At 46.6% G+C, this 18,842-nt stretch overlaps 1 protein-coding gene across 1 annotated transcript in view; it reads left to right on the top strand.

Moving 5' to 3' along the window:
• Positions 1–17,529, top strand: part of ZHX3 (zinc fingers and homeoboxes 3) — a 114,101-nt gene extending 96,572 nt beyond the window's left edge. The window contains 3 exon segments of the mRNA XM_055138962.1: positions 7,592–9,482; positions 9,485–10,607; positions 17,317–17,529. Coding sequence (XP_054994937.1) covers positions 7,743–9,482; positions 9,485–10,607; positions 17,317–17,327 — 2,874 coding nt within the window. The 5' untranslated portion in view covers positions 7,592–7,742 and the 3' untranslated portion in view covers positions 17,328–17,529.
• The last annotated feature ends 1,313 nt before the right edge of the window (positions 17,530–18,842 follow it).

Raw genomic sequence — 18,842 nt, 5'->3', positions numbered from 1 at the left:
ATACTGATCAGGGACTCCGTTTGACCAAGTCTTGGCATATGCTATTCAGGTCTTCTTTTGGTTCTTAGTTAAGTTTTCTTATTTTGATACATAGTCTTGCATGTCTTACAAAGTTTGTTCTGTGATCTTTTTCCAGATTGATGATTAATCTGAATGAACTTCTCCCCGCTTCCATTTCCTTCTCTAATTGACTATTTTTTGGTTTATAGGAAAGCTAAAACTTTTTGTATAGTGCTAATATAGCTTATCATCTTACTCCGTTTTCATTTTAATTATAGTTTTTCAGTTTCTTTTTTAACTAGACAGTCCCCTCATATTAAATACTGCATTTTTTCACCATTTCTCCCTTGACTGGTCTTCACAGTTATTTTTGTTATATTTTCCTGTCTAGGATTCCATTATAATGTTGAACAGTGACAGTGGGGATGCTTATTTGTCCTTAGATTGAATCTTTTCTATTAGGTAGAATGTTTTATGTGGTTTCCGATAGACTGTTCCCTTTCCCCTCCATTTTCTTTATCGGTTAAATTTTTTCAAGGATGAGATTTTAGAATTGAATAACATTATAGGCCAATTGAGCTAGCAGACATATGTAGGATATTCTACCAACAACAGCAAAATATGTACCTTTTCAGTGCACATGGTATGGCCCACAAATGTTTTCTGGATGAATGGTTTTCTTGATAATTTGAGCTTTATATCCTTTAAGCACCGTTTTGCTGTCATTTGGTACCCTTATAAAAATGTATGACAAACACAAACTCATCAAAATGGATAATGTTGCTAAAAGTGGCAAGAACTATGATCAGCATCTAGGTAGTAAAATAGGGGATTCACTGAACGTTTTTCTGTTAAGTCTGGGGGAAGCATATCACTTTGTGAGACCGTGCCTCTCATTTCAGGAATGCTGTGGTTGGTTAGATTGCTCAGTGAAGAATGGTTTAGAGTGTAGGCTCTAGAGCCAGCCTTTATTCCCCACCCCACCCCCAAATTTATATCCAGGCTCTTTGTGCCCTTCTGCAGTTACTTCATTTCTCTGCTCTTTTTTTTTTTTTTTTTTTTGCTTTTTGGGTCCACCCAGTGATGCACAGGGGTTACTCCTGGCTCTACACTCAGGAGTCACTCCTGGCGGTGCTCAGGGGGACCATATGGGATGCTGGGAATCAAACCCCGGGTCAGGCTGCATGCAAGACAAACGCCCTACCTGCTGTACTATAGCTCCAACCCCCCTCCTTTTTTCTTGTCTGTAAAAGGAAAACAATAGTTCTTTCTCTGTGTTTGGAGTAAAATGAGAGGCTTTGTCTGAAGCACTTCTTACACAGTCTTCAGCAGTCACGTTTGGTGGTGGTTGCCACTGCCCCACCAAGCTCTTCTGTGCAGTTTCCTTCAGCATTGACCTGCACTGAATGCCTAACACAGTTACTCTCCTGGACCTTTTTTTTTTTCTTTTTGGTCATACCCGGCGATGCACAGGGGTTACTCCTGGCTCTGTACTAAGGAATTACCCCTGGTGATGCTCAGGGGACCATATGGGATGCTGGAAATCGAACCTGGGTCAGCCCCATGCAAGACAAACACCCTACCTGCTGTGCTATTGCTCCAGGCCCCTGGACCATTTTTTGAGTAACAATTTGGGGCTTCATGTTGCTCACTGCCTCAGTCTTAGTAAATAAAATAGCAGAAACTTAATTTAACTACTCCTTCTCAGGATGTATGGTAAATAAATGACATCAGGGCACAAATGGTAGCCCTCATTTGGAAAACTGAAGACTGTAATTTTCTTCCTACTACCTTTCTGGAGTTTGATGTCCTTCCCATGCTCTTTACTATATTCACAGTTGTGTAAACATACCATTGTCTAATTTTAGGACATTTTTTATCACCCCAAAGAAACCTTGTACATATTAGCAGTCATTTTCCTGTCTTTTATTCCTTGGCAACCATTAATCTGCTTTCTGACCCTAGGGAGTCACCTATTTTTGGTATGTCATACAAATGCAGTCATATAATCTGTGACATTTTGTGCCTGCCTCATTTTAGACCGCACGTTTTCTGTGTTTAGTGTATTCCAGTACTTCATTCCTTTTCATGGCTGAATATAATAGTCTGTTATATAGACATGCCACATTCTGTTTGTTCATTCTTCACTTGATAGGTTGATAGGCATGAAGATTGTTTTCTCTTTTTTTGCTGTTGTTGGTTTTTGGGTCACACCTGGAAATGTTCAGGGGTTACTCCTGACTCTGAACTGAGGAATCATTCATTCCTAGCAGTGCTTGGGGGAAACATTATTTATTTATTTTTATTAGTGAATCACCATGAGTTACAGTTACAAACTTATGAGCTTTCATGTTGGCATTTTGTTTACATCCCTCCACCAGTGCCCAGTCCCCTCCACCAGTGTTCCCAGTATCCCTCCCACTCTCCCACTCCATCCCCCCTACTCCACCCCACCTCTGTGGCAGGGCATGGGGGAAACATTTTGGATGCTGGGGATCAAAACCCAGGCTGACTGCATGCAAGTTAAATGCCCTGCTCATTGTACTCTGTTTTGCTTTTTTTTTTTGGCTTGATGATAGTGACAGTATCATTAATTTTTATGTGGGCACAGGTTTGCTGCTTTTGTGTATTACCTGTGAGTAAACTTTACTGAGTCGTTCAGTAACTATATTTAGCTTTTTGAATAACTGCCAAGCTGTTTCCAAGGGCTTTTTTTTTAATTCGAAGCTGTATCGTTGTACATTTCTGCCAGCAGTGCATGAGAGGTCTAGTTTATCTATATACTCACCAATACTTGCTGTAATTTTTTATCACTGTGGGAAGCGTACGTGCAGAGCACATGCTATAAACCACTGAGCTTTCTCCAGCCTTGGCAAACTACTTTTAAATTGGGCTATTTTGATTGTTGAGTTGTATAGGAGTTTGTTATAGTATTCTGAATATAAACCATGGCTGAGATATATGTTTGCAAACATTTTCTCCCATTATATGAGTCAATCGTTTTCATTTTCTGATGGTGTCCTTTCTTGTTCATTTTGGGGTGCATACCTGTGCCCAGAGGCTGTTTCTGGCTCAGTGCTTGGGGCTTGGGAAACAATATGCCAGGGATCAAACCCAGGTTCCCCACATGCAAAGCATGTGCCTTTGAAGAACAAAAGTTTTAAAATTTGATGAAGATCTAATTATCACTTTCTTTTAAATGTCACTTGGGAACTGGAGAGATAGTACAATGGGTAAGGCCCTTGCCTACGTGCAGCTGATCCAGATTCAATTCCCAGCACCATATACAGTTTCCTGAGCCCTGCCAGAAGTGATCCCTCAGCACAACGGCAGGAGTAATCCCCGAGCACTACCTGGGTATAGCGTAAAAACAACTACAAAAAGTCACTTGGGGCCAGAGAGGTGGTAAACTCTCCAGTGGTCACTCTTGAATCAGAGCTAAGGAATAGCTCCTGAACTGGTGAGACCCAACAGTGGCAATCCCTCCCCGCAACACAACAACAAACAATAAAAGTGCCACTTGCACTTCCTTGCTTTTCCAAGTACATGTTCTCTCTTGCATATGTATCTTTCTTTCTCTCCTTTAATTTTGCTTCTCTGGAGAAGCCCATTTTCCACGTTGTCTCTGTCTCTCTGTCTCTGTCTCTCTACACACACACACACACACACACACACACACACACACACACACACACACCTTAATTTGCTTCAAAATTTAAGTAACTAGGGGCAAAAGTGATAGTACAGAGGAAAGTGTGCTTGCCTTGCATGCTGCCAACCTGGGTTCAATCCCCGGCATCCCGTATGGTCCCCAAGCCTAACAAGAGTGATTCCTGAATGCAGAGCTAGGAGTAAGCCCTGAGAATCACCAGGTATGACCCAAAACAAACAAAAAGTTAAAAGAAATTAAAATTTCACTTGCACTTTTAAATAGTCAATCTAATTTGCTTGCTAGAACTACATTATTCATTATATAACTTGCTGAAAATATAACTACTGATTTGGAATTATAAAGACTTTATACTTTTAATGTTTTCTAATGCATTTAGAAATGTTGAAACTCAGTGAGGTAAATGATAAGCCTATTCATGTGCCTGTTAGTATTAGGAAATAATTTGCCAATTGAATAATTTGAAGAAAGTCAGCCTCTTTTCACAGAAGTCATTTGATTGAGATCTAGGAGAGAAGAGTTGTAGAAAGTTTATTCAGTAGCAGAGGAGGAAGAAAAATTTGTTGTTTTTTTAGGCACCATTATTAGTGCCATTATTAAGGCACCATTCAAGTCTGACTAAAAAGCATGTTATTTAATTTTTTTTTTGGGGGGGGAGGCTCAGGGGACCCTATGAAGTGCAGGATTTTACTGGGGTTGGCCACATACAAGGCAAATAGCTTATTTAATTAAAACATTTATGATATAATGTTCAGTTAAAAAAAGCATGATTTAAAATATGTATAAAATATTTAGACAAGGGGCTGGAGTAATAGCACAGCGGGTAGGACGTTTGCCTTGCACGCGGCCTACCCGGGTTTGATTCGCAGCATATGGACCCCTGTGCATCGCCGGGTGTGACCCAAAAAACAAAACAAAAATAATATTTAGACAAGATGAAAGGGTATTAAATCATAGGGGATTATATAATTAAAAAGTTGATATGCTTTTATCTTTATAATAAAAATTTAAAAGCATGTGTATGATAAATCAGTTGGAGGATTTGGCGACAAGTGGTTAGATATGTGTATATGTTTATTATGTAACTGTATTTTCTGGTGGGCTACACTTATTCCTGGTGGTACTACAGAGAGTGGAGTGTCACAAATTGAACCCAGGGCTTTTTACGTGCAAGGCTATGTGCTCTACTGCTTGACCCACATTTCTGGTTTAGCTCACAGTTAAAAATTATTTTAACATTTTTTATTTCTTGTAAATTTTTAAAAATTCTAAGCCCCATGATTTATAATACTATGAATGAGAGTGTTTCATGAATACAGTATTCTAAAACCACACCACTACCAGAGTGTCAGCTTCCCTCCACAATTGTCCCACTATTGCCGCCCCCCCCCACCCCCGTCTCTGCTCCCCATAAGCCTTCTAAGCCTCTATTATGCAGACCAGTTTTCAGGTTCTGTTGCCTTTCACCCTTTATTATTCCCTTACTATGTTTCTTTATTCCCCCAAATATGAGAGAGATTATTCTGTATCTGTCCCTCTCCTCACTCAGTTCACTCAGTATAATACTTTCCAGAGGCAGTAGTACAGCAGGTAGGGCATTTGCCTTGCATGTGGCTGATCCAGGTTCCATCCCTGGGTCCCCTGAGCACTGCAGGAGTAATTCCTGTGTGCAGAACCAGGAGTAACCCCTGAGCATCACTGGGTGTGACCAAAAAGCCAAAAACCAATCAAACAATCAAAAATCTCTCTGGATCCATCCACATAGTGAAAAATTGCATGATTTTATCTTTTCTTATGGTCAAGTAGTATTCAGTTATGTATGTGCACTGTAGAATCATATTTTGTTTTGTTATAGGGACCATACTCAGCAGTGCTTAGAAGCCTTGGGCCCACTCTCTGCAACTCTTGGCCCTGCCATGCAGGCTGTGTGTCCCTGACAGCTCAGCACTCAGACCTGATGCTGCAGTATGGGAGGCCACCAGGACCACCTTGGCATTGTCCATGAGTTACCAGAGCCATCTCTGATGATGCTCTGGAGGGCCATGCAGCGCTGGGGATCAAATGTCAGGCATGTGTGCTATCTGTTTAAGGCATATCCCTAGTTTATTTTAATTTTTATTTACTTATTTATTTTTGCTCCTTGGGTCACACCTGGCGTTGCACCAGGGTTACTCCTGGCTCATGCACTCAGAAATTACTCCTGGCGGTGCTTGGGGGACCATATGGGATACTAGGGAATTGAACCTGGGTTGGCCGCATGCAAGGCAATCGCCCTATCCCCCCCCCGCCGTGCTATTGCTCCAGCCCCTTATTTTCATTCTTTTTTTTTTTTTTTTTTTTTGCTTTTTGGGTCACACTCAGCAATGCACAGGGGTCACTCCTGGCTCATGCACTCAGGAATCACCCCTGGCGGTGCTCAGGGGACCATATGGGATGCTGGGATTTGAACCCGGGTCGGCCGCGTGCAAGGCAAACGCTCTACCCGCTGTGCTGTCACTCTAGCCCCCCTTATTTTCATTCTTAACAGTAATCATTTTTTATCATTGGTCATCATAATTAAACTTACAAACAAAAAATTAGTTTGCTGGGTTTATTTACTAAAATTAGAGATATTAAAACTTTTTACTTTTTTATATCAACCCTAAATATTAATGATAACATCATTTTGGTATCAGAATTACTATTATTTTATTCATGATCAGCATTATAGTTTGCTAGGAGAAATATGATTATGATAGAGGATGCTAATAATAGGAAACACAGAAACACTTTTCTCATGCTATCTTATAAAATTAAGATGTAAGTAAATTCATAGAACTTTTGAAGTGAATTTCAAGTGGATAAGAGTTAAGTGTGTCTCTGGAGCACTGGCAGGAATGACCTTTGTGTATAGAGCCCAGAGTAGCCCCTCAACCTCATTTGATGTAGCTCCCCCACAAAAAAATGTTGAGTATTTTGGAGTCCTCCCAAACAGTGCTCAGTTGGTTCGGAGTGCCACTTACAGTTGGGCCGGGCATTTCAGTTTGAGAGTCTGTGGGTGTGATGTTACTCAGCGCAGCAGTGCTGGAGGCCCCCTGGCTGCCCAGTGTTGCTCAGGGGCCTTGCAGGCCACACCCAGTGGTGAGCTGGGTTAAGTGCTTGTTTGTTTTCAGGAACAAGGGTGGGGGGAAGGGAAGAAGAGCAAAAGAAACACAGTGGGAGATCACATGTAGTATGCACATCTGAGCTGAGGGTATACTGTGAGTTGCTCCATCTGGAGGGAGAACTTACAGCTTATCAGACCATGGACTATAGGCCTCCTGTCCCTCTAACTTTTGGGGCAGCTTCATGAGATGATCCCTTTTCTGTGGCCTAGAACAGGTGGGTTTGGGCAACAGCCTGGGAAAAGCTATGGAAAGTGCCCGACTTCAGTGGCAGCCGTTTTCCAGCCCACAATTCATGCCACAGTGACTTGGCCTCTGGGCCCACCCCAGAGGCGATGGACTTGCCTTGTTCTCATTTGTGGGAAGGCTATGAAAAGAAAGATCCTTGTTGGCCCAAACATTTAAATAAGAATTACACTAGGGTCTTTTGTTCTGACTCTGACATGGTCAGAATTAATTTAGAAATACAAAAGAGGATTTTTGTTTTTGTTTTTCAAATCAGAGTCACTTAATGCAAGCTTGGGGGTGCAGAACAAAGCAAAAACACATGGCTTAAGTCAATCAAATGGTGTTGGAATGTCCCTGGGTCATTCTACAGGGCACTGTTTTGCTAGTATTTGGGGAGGCTCCCAACTCCACAACCAAGTCATGGCTGACCTTTCTGTGATAAAAGACAAGCATAGGCATGTGCCTGGGAATCTGAGAAACACATACACAGAGCTAAAGAGACCATAACCTTTTTTTTTTGTTTGTTTGTTTTCTCCTTCTTCCTCCCCAGGTTTAATAGGGAAAACTGGCTTTCTGCAAACAACTGAAAACGCTGCCCTTGAAAACTTTCTTTGGCCTTGATGGAGCTTCTAGATCTTGTACTGTGAGGCCCTTGATAGGACACACTCTCACCTGCTGATCACACAAGAGTGTTTGTCACCATGGCTAGCAAGAGGAAATCTACCACCCCCTGCATGATCCCTGTGAAGACAGTGGCGCTGCAGGAGGCCAGTGCAGAGGCTCAGCCGGCGGAGGCTTTGCCAGAAGGTCCTCAGCAAGATCTGCCCCCAGAAGTGCCTGCCACCAGCAGTGAGGCGGCTCCAAGTTCCAGCAGTGCCGACAGCACTGCACTGGCCAATGGGCACCGGAGCACTCTGGATGGTTACTCCTATTCCTGTAGATACTGTGATTTCAGGGCCCAGGACATGGCCCAGTTTGTGGGACATATTAATTCAGAGCACACAGACTTTAATAAAGACCCAAATTTCATATGCACTGAATGCAGTTTTCTGGCAAAAAACCCTGAGGGGCTTTCTCTGCACAATGCCAAATGCCACTCAAGCGAAGCGAGTTTTGTGTGGAATGTGGCCATGCCAGACAATCATGTCGTTGTGGAGCAGAGCATCCCTGAGAGCACCAGCACTCCTGACCCATCAGGTGAACCCAACCCCGAAGGGACTGATGGGCAGGCAGAAATCATCATTACCAAAACTCCAATCATGAAGATAATGAAAGGCAAAGCTGAAGCCAAAAAGATTCACACCCTCAAGGAGAATGTTCCCAGTCAGCCCACTGGTGAGACCTTCCCAACTTCATCTTCTGTGGAAAAGGAGACAAAAGAGGGGGACCACACCTTTATCAATGGGGGGGTTCCAGTCAGCCAGCCTTCTACCAGTTCTGCAAAACGCCCCCATGCCTCCAATGGGCCGCTGATAGGAACGGTTCCCGTTTTACCGGCAGGAATAGCCCAGTTCCTATCCCTCCAGCAGCAGCCCCCGGTGCATGCTCAGCACCACCCTCACCAGCCACTGCCCACCTCCAAGTCACTGCCCAAAGTGATGATCCCCCTGAGTAGCATTCCGACATACAATGCAGCCATGGACTCCAACAGCTTCCTGAAGAACTCTTTCCACAAGTTCCCCTATCCAACCAAAGCTGAGCTCTGCTACTTGACCGTGGTGACCAAGTACCCAGAAGAGCAACTCAAGATCTGGTTTACAGCTCAGAGGCTGAAGCAAGGGATCAGCTGGTCCCCCGAGGAGATTGAGGATGCCCGGAAAAAGATGTTCAATACCGTCATCCAGTCTGTCCCACAGCCCACAATCACAGTTCTAAATACACCCCTGGTGGCCAATACTGGCAACGTTCAACATCTCATCCAGGCCACTCTACCAGGCCATGTGGTGGGACAGCCCGAAGGTACAGCAGGGGGACTTCTGGTCACTCAGCCACTCTTGGCCAATGGGTTGCAGGCTCCAAGTTCTTCCCTCCCCCTGTCAGTTTCATCTGTCCCCAAGCAGCCACCTGTTGCCCCCATTAACACTGTGTGTTCCAACAACACCTCAGCTGTGAAGGTGGTCAATGCTGCCCAGTCGCTTCTCACAGCGTGCCCCAGCATCACCTCCCAAGCCTTCCTTGATGCCAGCATCTACAAAAACAAAAAGTCCCATGAGCAGCTGTCTGCTCTGAAGGGCAGCTTCTGTCGGAACCAGTTCCCGGGACAGAGCGAGGTCGAACATCTGACCAAAGTGACTGGCCTCAGTACCAGAGAGGTGCGGAAGTGGTTCAGCGACCGGAGATACCACTGCAGGAATCTGAAGGGCTCCAGAGGCATGCTGCCAGGTGAGCACAGCTCCATCATCATGGACTCCCTGCCAGAGGTGCCCTTCTCCCCAGCAGCCAAGCAGCCAAGGCTCCAGATGGGACCAGCATCCCAACAGCAGCCAGCCTGGCCACACACCCTTCTGCCAGACGGCAGTCCTGGCACCAGACCCCCGACTTCACGCCAACTAAGTACAAGGAGCGTGCCCCCGAGCAGCTTAGAGTCCTGGAGAGCAGTTTTGCACAGAATCCCCTTCCTCTTGACGAGGAGCTGGATCGTTTGAGAATGGAAACCAAAATGACCCGAAGGGAGATTGATAGCTGGTTTTCAGAGAGACGGAAAAGGGGGACTGCTGAGGAGACCAGGAGGGTGGATGATGGTGCCCCTCAAGAAGATGATGAGGCTGTGGAAGATGAAGGTGGGGAAGAAGATATGGCCCAGGACCTGAGGATCCGTGGTGAAAACGGCTCCCCAGAAGTACCCGGTGACCACACCTCGGCAGAACGCAAGGTCAGCCCCATCAAAATCAACCTCAAGAATCTGCGGGTTACTGAAGCCAATGGCAAGAATGAGCTTCCAGGCCTGGAGCTCTTTGAGCCTGAAGATGATGGATCAAATAAGTTGGCCGATCAGCCACCAGGCAGAGGGGGCTACAAGAAGACAGCCCAACAGAGGCACCTGCTGCGGCAGCTCTTTGTCCAGACACAGTGGCCAAGCAACCAGGACTATGACTCCATCATGGCCCAGACAGGTTTGCCACGGCCAGAGGTGGTGCGCTGGTTTGGGGACAGCAGGTATGCCCTGAAGAACGGCCAGCTCAAGTGGTATGAGGACTATAAGCGGGGCAACTTCCCCCCGGGGCTGCTGGTCATCACCCCCAGCAACCGGGAGCTGCTGCAGGACTATTATACGACACACAAGATGCTGTATGAGGATGACCTGCAGAGCCTCTGTGACAAGACCCAGATGAGCTCCCAGCAAGTCAAGCAGTGGTTCGCTGAGAAGATGGGTGAGGAGACCCGCGCTGTGGCAGACACCGGCAGCGAGGACCAGGGCCCCGGCGACCCTCCAGCAGTTCATAAAATGGGGATGGGTGATACCTATTTGGAGGTATCTGAGAATAGTGAACTGTGGGAGCCCAGTGCCCCCGAGGCCAGCTCAGAGCCCCTGGATGCACAGAGTCCCCAGGCTGGACTTAAGTTGGGTAAGGAGGAGCCATGGCCATCCCTCTGTGGGCATGGTTCATGGGTGGTCACTGAATGCATTGCATGGGCCCTTCACTCTTTTGAGGTCTGTCTGGCAGCAGGACTGGAGTGGCTGTTTCAGGGGCAATGGGCAGCAGAAGTCACTGGAACACGTGATAAAGGGGTGAGGATTACTGTTTCGTTTTGTTGACTGGCTTTTCATTTTTACTTGCCTACTTATGGGGCCTCCCCCAGTAGTGCTTGTAGGTCCTGGGCTCACTCCCAACAGTACTCAGCCCAGCAGCGTGGCCCTGCTCAGGCCCAGCCAGGTGATGCTGCTTAGGCCCCCAGCAGTGTAAGAGGCTACTCGAGCTCGGAGAAATAAACTCAGGGCCTCGAGCATGCAGGGCAGTTGCTCATCCCTTTGAGGTATCTTCCTGGCCCTTGATTCATGTTTTTCAAATCCGTGGAACAGAGTGAACCTACAGGAGTTCACAGTTTGCTGTTTCTTAGCTGTCAGAGAATAGGTCAAAGTATCACCTGAGTCAGGCAGAGCCATAGTCATTGGGTTATAAGACTAGAGGATTTTTGAGGACATTCAGATCAAACTTTTGAACAAAAGGAGAGAGAGAGAGCATTTCATTGTCTGTAGACACATGGAGTGCTGTTTTAATGATGAAAATCCTATATTTTGCATTTTTATTGTTATTCCTGACATAGGAAAGTCATCTTACTTTTTCAACAGATATTGAGTCAAGAGCTTGATTTTTTAAAATTTGATTTAATTTTTACAAAATTGTTCACAGTAATTTATTATATTCAATATTTCAACACCAATTCTACCACCATTACACCTTCCCACCACCATCATTTTGAATTTTCCCAATCATCATTTAAGCCTGCCCCAACAAAAGGCTCTAAGTTATTTATTTTGTATTGCTTGTTATAGATAATCTTCTAAAAATGCTTCAAAAAAATTTCTTAGAATAAAGTGTGAAGATTGTTGTATCTCATCCTGGAGCCATTAAACCCCTGTATAAGAGATTACTAACATCTTGTTACAGGTTGAGCCTTATGTGCTAATATTTTTTAATTGAGATCAGTTGCCTTCTACTTTACATCCCATCCAATGTGATGTGCTACTCCTGGCACATCAGTGGTATAGAGTACGAGATATCGTGTGTTCGTGTGTTCACGTTTGTGGCTGCACACTCCAGGGATTCTAAAATTTCAAATAGGGTGACAGATGGAGTTAAGTTTTTTTTTTTCTTTTTGGGTCACACCCAGCGATGCACAGGGGTTACTCCTGGCTCTGCACTCAGGAATTACCCCTGGCGGTGCTCAGGGGACCATATGGGATGCTGGGAATCAAACCCGGCTCGGGCTGCGTGCAAGGCAAATGCCCTACCTGCTGTACTATTGCTCCAGCCTCTGGAGTTAAGTTTTTAACTGGACAGTGACTTTGGGGTCTGGAAGCATTTCTGCAGGGAGCTAGATTTTTTTCCCTCAATTTCTCTAGATCATGGGATTAATACTTGAAAGAACATTTTGGAAGTTGGCTTTTATCAAGGACAGGATTTTGAAGCCACAGACAAGTGAGATTACTTGGTGTTGATTTTCTAGTCTCTTTTGTTGCTGTTGTTTTGCTTTGGGGGGTCACACCAGTGATTCTCAGGGCTTACTTCTGGCTTTATGCTCAGGAATCCCTTCTTGCATGGCTTGGGAATCCTGTGGGGTGCCAGAGGTTGAACCTGGGTCAGCAGCATACAAGGCAAATGCCCTGCCTTCTGTACTATTGCTCTGCCCCCAGTTTTTGTTTTGGTCAGTTTGGTGGTGGGGCAGGTTGGGGCCATACTCAGCAGTGCTCAGGGCTCTTGACTCTGTGCTTAGGGATCACTCCTAGTGATTCAGGGGACCACAATATGGGGTGTCAGAGGTCGAACCCAGATAGGCCACATGCAAGGCAAACACCCTACCCACTGTACTATCACTCTGGCCCAGATTTTCCAGAGTCTTGATCCCTGGGCCTGCCCTTTGCTGCACCTCTAGGTGATTGTGTGTTCCTCAAGGCCTCCAGGCTGGGTGAACAGAGCAGAGAACCGTTCAGGAGGCCATGGAGACTGAGGAGGTTTCTATATTTCTCCAGATTTCTGGTGTATGGACCCTGAGGAATGGGTGCAGGCCAGCCTGTTCATGGATTGTCCTTAAATTCCTCCAGAGGTGATGGCCCTTATGGGAGTGCCAGGAGCAGCAGGGAATATTGACCTTTGCCTCTATGTCACCCTCCACCCCACTCCTGGCTTTGGCTATGTCACCAAAAGTGCACATTTCTGGGGATTTTATCATATTAGATATATTCTATCAGTCATGATCAAACCCAGGACCTCACCATGGGTAGCATGTGCTCTACTTTCCAGCCACATCCCTGGACTCAGCAATGTATTGTAATGACAATTTTAGTAAAGCATATTCTTTGATTGCATGTAACATTCAGCTATTTAATGATTAGAAACTTTGAAGGCAGTTTTAACTGAGATGTTCTAGAGAGCCATGTTGAAGAAATGCGTCCCCCAGGCTACATACCAGGTATGCTTTTCCTCACTAAACTGCAATGCATTTTCCTATTTCCTGGAAATAGATGATCTTAGAGTGTGTTTTGAGCTGAGTTTTCTGTCATTTCTTTCTTTAAATTTTTTTTAAATTTCCCCTACTTCATTTAAACACCATGATTTACAAAGTTGTTCATGGTGATTTGTTATAGGCATTAAATATTTCAACACCAATCCACCACCACTGTCACCTTCCCTCCAACATTGTCTTCATTTTCCCAACCACCCTTTAAGTTTACCCCGTAGGAGGCCCACAATAATTTATTTTATAGAGCCTGGCAAGCTACCCATGGCATATCCGATATGCCAAAAGCAGTAACAAGTCTCACATGGAGACTTACTGGTGCCCGCTGGAGCAAATCAATGAACAACAGGACGACAGTGCTACAGTGCTTGCTTGTTACCACTAAGTGACTAACAGAATGATCAAAAAATATTTCACTGAAGAAAATTTATGAAACTTGTTGTATCTCACCATGGAAACATTAAGTCCTTGTCTGAGGATTTATTAAGCTGTTGCAAGTTGAGCCTTCTATGTTAATGTTTTTGTTAGTCAAAATCAGTTGGAATCTGTGTTACGTCCCTTCCAATCTGGTGTAAGATGTCCAGAAAATTCAGAATATTTAACTGGACAGTCTGGCTGGAGGCACAGCTGTGCCTTCGGGGTGTGGGAGCAGCAGCCAGGATTTTGTTTGGTGGGGAGCTTGCCCACCCCCTTCAGAGATCACCCAGCCAGGAACGGGTCTGAGAAATGTTTGCGGCTAGCTGATCTCTTTCGAGATTTATTTACAAGTCTCTGGAACAAGGCTGTAGATGAGTTCACATGGCAGCAGTGGTGGGACATGGGTGTGGCTGCTGGGTGGTTTCTTGGGCAGTTCAGTGGGAATGAGTTGAAGGGATTTGAAACTGGAGAAGAGGAAGTTGGTTCTAGAGGAGAGTTGGGGTCTGGATGAGAGCTGGGCTAGTGGAGGGTGAAGGTGGAGAAGACGCTTGGGGCTGGTGAACGTAGCAGGACCTGGGGTCTGGATCCCACAAGGCTTTGCAGCACTCCGACCTAGACATCAGATTCCTTGTCTGTTAAATAGTGCCACGAATATTCCATAGGAGTTAGCACCATTCATTTCATTATTCTTGGGGCCGGAGCGATAGCACAGCGGGTAGGGCGTTTGCCTTGCACGCGGCCGACCCGGGTTCGATCCCCGGCATCCCATATGGTCCCCCAAGCACCGCCAGGAGTAATTCCTGAGTGCAAAGCCAGGAGTAACCCCTGAGCATCGCTGGGTGTGACCCAAAAAGCAAAAAAAAAAAAAAAAACATTTCATTATTCTTTAGGATTCAAGGAAAGTAAAATGGTATATATGCGAAGTGTCTACTGGCATGCAGCTCCTTCCTTCCTTCCTTCCTTCCTTCCTTCCTTCCTTCCTTCCTTCCTTCCTTCCTTCCTTCCTTCCTTCCTTCCTTCCTTCCTTCCTTTCCTTCTTCCTTCCTTTCTTTTTCTTCCTTCCTTCCTTCCTTCCTTCCTTCCTTCCTTCCTTCCTTCCTTCCTTTCTTTCTTTCTTTCTTTCTTTCTTTCTTTCTTTCTTTCTTTCTTTCTTTCTTTCTTTCTTTCTTTCTTTCTTTCTTTCTTTCTTTCTTTCTTTCTTTCTTTCTTTCTTTCTTTCTTTCTTTCTTTCTTTCTTTCTTTCTTTCTTTCTTCCTCCTTCCTCCTTCCTTCCTTCCTTCCTTCCTTCCTTCCTTCCTTCCTTCCTTCCTTCCTTCCTTCCTTCCTTCCTTCCTTCCTTCCTTCCTTCCTTCCTTCCTTCCTTTTTTGGTCACACCCAGAGATGCTCAGGGGTTACTCCTGGCTCTGCACTCAATAATTACACCAGTTGGTGCTCAGGAAACCATATGGGATGTTGGGAATCAAACCCCGGTCAGCCGCGTGCAGAGCAAACACCCTTCCTGCTATATTATTGCTCTGGCCCCAGCATGCAGCTCTTTACTTTTTTTTTTCTTTTTGGGTCACACCTGGCAATGCACAGGGGTTACTCCTGGCTCGTGCACTCAGGAATTACTCCTTGCGGTGCTTAGGGGACCATATGGGATGCTGGGAATCGAACCCGGGTCGGCCGCATGCAAGGCAAACGCCCTCCCCTACTACTATACCCACTGTGCTTTCGCTCAGGCCCCCAAGCATGCAGCTCTTTAAATGCAGCTCTTTCATGGTTGGTTTGCCAAGAAGGGAGCACAGCATTCAGTAGGTGAAATCAGGAAACTTTATGATTGGGTGGTGGGTAGTGGGTGGGGGTGGAGGAATGTTGCATGGAGAGGAGTTGAAGATGAACTCAGGATCCTGACTGGGGTAACAAGTAGAGGTGGTTCCTATAACTGAAGACTTCAGGAAGAGAAGCACATCTGGGAAGAGAAGGAAGATTAGTTTGCCTTTGTGGTCTGGCTGGCTTAGAGGTCTTTGCAGAGGTGCTGGCTCAAGTGTGAAGTTCTGGAAAGAGATCAGGACTGGAGAGATAAGTTTGGGGCACTGCAGCAGAGGTTAGATAGCCCAACAGCAACAAATAACTAACCAATGAAAGGAGGCTCAGCATAATTAGTCAAATGCAAATCAAACCACAGTGAAGGAGAACACAGGCTTAAATGGGTTTTTGTACATCAGTGTTCAGAGTAGCATTATTTATAGCCCAAAGATGGAACAAAATCAGCAGTTGAACAAGAGGGGATATGTACATACAGTCAGGTATTATTCAGCCATAGAAGGAATGAGATTCTGATACATTCTTCAACATGGATGAATCTTGAGAGAACTAAGTATGCTAAATGAAATAATCTTGGAAAAACACACATGTTCTACTCATATATTAGAATAAGAAAATTCACAGAGGCGGGCCTCAGGGAGAGCTCCAAAGGCTGCAGTGTATCTTCGCATGAGGGAGCCTCAGAGTGTTTCCCAGCACTGCATAGCCCCCGTAGAGCCACCAAGAGAGACCCCCCACCCTCCACCCCAAGCACCAGGTACCAAACTGGGAGTATCCCCCGAGCACCAGATGTTGCTCCAAAACCAAACAAGCACAGCAACAGAAGGTAGAATATGGGTTATCAGTAGAGGGGAAGAAGAAATGGGAACTTCTTTTTTTTTTGTTTTGTTTTTTGGGTCACACCCGGCAATGCACAGGGGTTACTCCTGGCTCTTCACTCAGGAATTACCCCTGGCGGTGCTTATGGTGCTCAGGGGACCATATGGGATGCTGGGATTAGAACCGGGGTCGGCCGAGTGCAAGGCAAACGCCCTACCCGCTGTGCTATCGCTCCAGCCCCAGAAATGGGAACTTCTTTCATGAGCTGACGACTAAAGATCTGGATCTAGGATGGTGGTTATACAGTGCTGTGATATACCATTTAATCACATACTTAAAAATCAAAAATTGCTCAAATGGTAGGGTGTATGTTATATATGCTTGCACATTAAAAAAAAAATGCTAACCCTAAAGCATTGGTTCCCTTGAGCTGCCAAATGCAACACATCCAATGTGAAGCAAAATGTTGCTGTCCAAGATGGGGCAGAGCTGCAGTTGGAGGGATCACAGTGCGGAGCGTGTTCCTCTCTACTGGGCAGATCCTGTGTGTGCAGGCCGCCTTCTGTTTGCTCAGACCACCAGAAGCCTCTGTGATGGGCCCACATTGAGGCTGTAAACGCTCCTCAGACATGACTTTAGAGCTAGAAGTTGCAAGGAAGACGGCAGTGGGTCAGAGAACAGAAGCCAGACCAGTGCTATCTGTTCAGTTGGATGGTGTGACCCGCAGAGTGGGAGGGGAGGGTGCAGGAGGCAGAGAAAGCCCAGACCCCGGAGCCGGGCGGGTGGGCCCAGGGATGATGGGCTCCTGCTCTAGCTGCAGCTCCAGGAGTGAGCGGGGGAGCCCTGAAGTCTGTGACGCCAGCATCCCGTCTGTAACCTGCTTGCTCCTCTCCTGGTGGGAATGTGGGTACCGTGGGCGGAAAGGCAACTCCTAGAGGAAGAGACTCCCGCGCTGCCCCACACACCAAAGGGCAGGAGCTGGCTGCTGGGGGGATCTGGGGCTTCCCCTGGGGGCTGCTGACATGGAGGTGACAGTTGTATTTTCTCCCCAGAAACAGACTGAATGGGAACTGATTGTTACAAGGGACCGGCCAGTCTGGGATGCCACCAGCTGCAGGGAAGGCCCAACCCAACTCTCTGCTGCCACTCGCCATTCCTGTGTCAGGCCACTGGTCACCCAGGAGAGCTGCTGGAGGCTTCACCACTAGCCCAGAGCCCCGGCCACCTTCTGCTGCTGTCGCCAATCAGGCTGGGAGAGCAGAGTCCTCGCCAATTCTTCCTCCCACAACATAGGACCTTTCCTTTGCCTTCCAGTGGATCAAATAGTTCAGATTTCATATTCACCGATGCAGAATCAAGTTTTTAACCTAGAGGTCTACCTATGCGCATTTAATAAAGCATCAGATTTTAAACCCTTTTACGACATATAAACCTTGGTTAGCCAAGCAGTATGTTGTCTTTTCATCATCTCTGAAAATGCCCGGATCTGTTCTCTGGAGACGGCTGTGCCATACATTCCCTTTCCTCCCCTCGGTGGGCTTCGCTGAACACTCAGTGCTACATCAGAGCCCCAGGGGCCCCGCTGTGCTCTCCAAGGAAGGCGGTGCCTGTGAAGAGACCTCTGCGGCGTGGCTGGCACTGCCTGCCAGTCTTGCCGTGGCCTGGGGAGAATCCGCAGAACCCACCGAGAGCCACAGTTTGACAGATGGACTGGTTCCGTGGCTGGTGTACGGCGTATCCCACGTCGACTTGTTAACTGCCATTCTGCTTTCTCCTGGGCGTTTGAATCATGAACCACAGCTTCGCAGTTGAAGGATCAGCTGAAGAAGTGTATTGTTAAATCAAGCAGTTGTTAAAGAAACATGTTGTTAAGCCTAGTGGATGGATGCCCTTGTGTGCTGCCGCCTTTTAAAGCTCTAGATTTGTTTAGAGGAAAATCGACAGCAGAGCGGGGATGAGGGGTGGAGAGCAAGTGTATGGCCACCACCTATAGCTTTGCCCACTGCCACCGAGCCAGCCTTTCCCGAGCCCTCTGTCGTGCTCACTGCCAAGCGGCTGTGCCCTTGCCTTTGGGAAGGAAGCGCCGCACGTGCCCAGCAGGAGCAAGCCGAGGAGCTCAGGGTTCCGGGAATCCGTGTGTGGCGGTTGGCGGCGCAGAGACCTGCTGTGAGGGCCTGGCAGAACTCCCGGAGTATGCCTGATCCCACCCCAAGGAGCCCGCCGGCCCGCAGGTGCTGAGCCTGGACCCCGGGCCGCCCTGCACAGGTCTTATATTTCTAGCCGCAGTCTTGGAAACAAGATCTCCGTCTGCTTTATCCTAACCTGTGTCCCGTTTTTTAAATAGAGAAAAATCATAGCAAAAGGTGCCTTTGAGACGTTGGAAGATCTGCTACCAAGCCGTACTGCACCGCGAGCCCCGAGAGCCGGCAGCTCAGCCTGCTCGGAGGCCACCCGCTGCCCAAGTGCCAAGGCCTGCTGGGCATGAGGAGACCCCACAGAAGGGGCTGGAGCTTCGGGCAAGAAATGCCATGGTGGGCTGGGCACTGTCCTCCTCTGTCCTACCCAGAGGGCTTGTTCA

The sequence above is a fragment of the Sorex araneus genome, chromosome 5 (genome assembly GCF_027595985.1).
Source record: "Sorex araneus isolate mSorAra2 chromosome 5, mSorAra2.pri, whole genome shotgun sequence".
Lineage (NCBI taxonomy): Eukaryota > Metazoa > Chordata > Mammalia > Eulipotyphla > Soricidae > Sorex > Sorex araneus.
The sequence above is the reverse complement of the archived record's forward strand: the minus strand, read 5'-3'. Positions and strand labels throughout refer to the sequence as shown.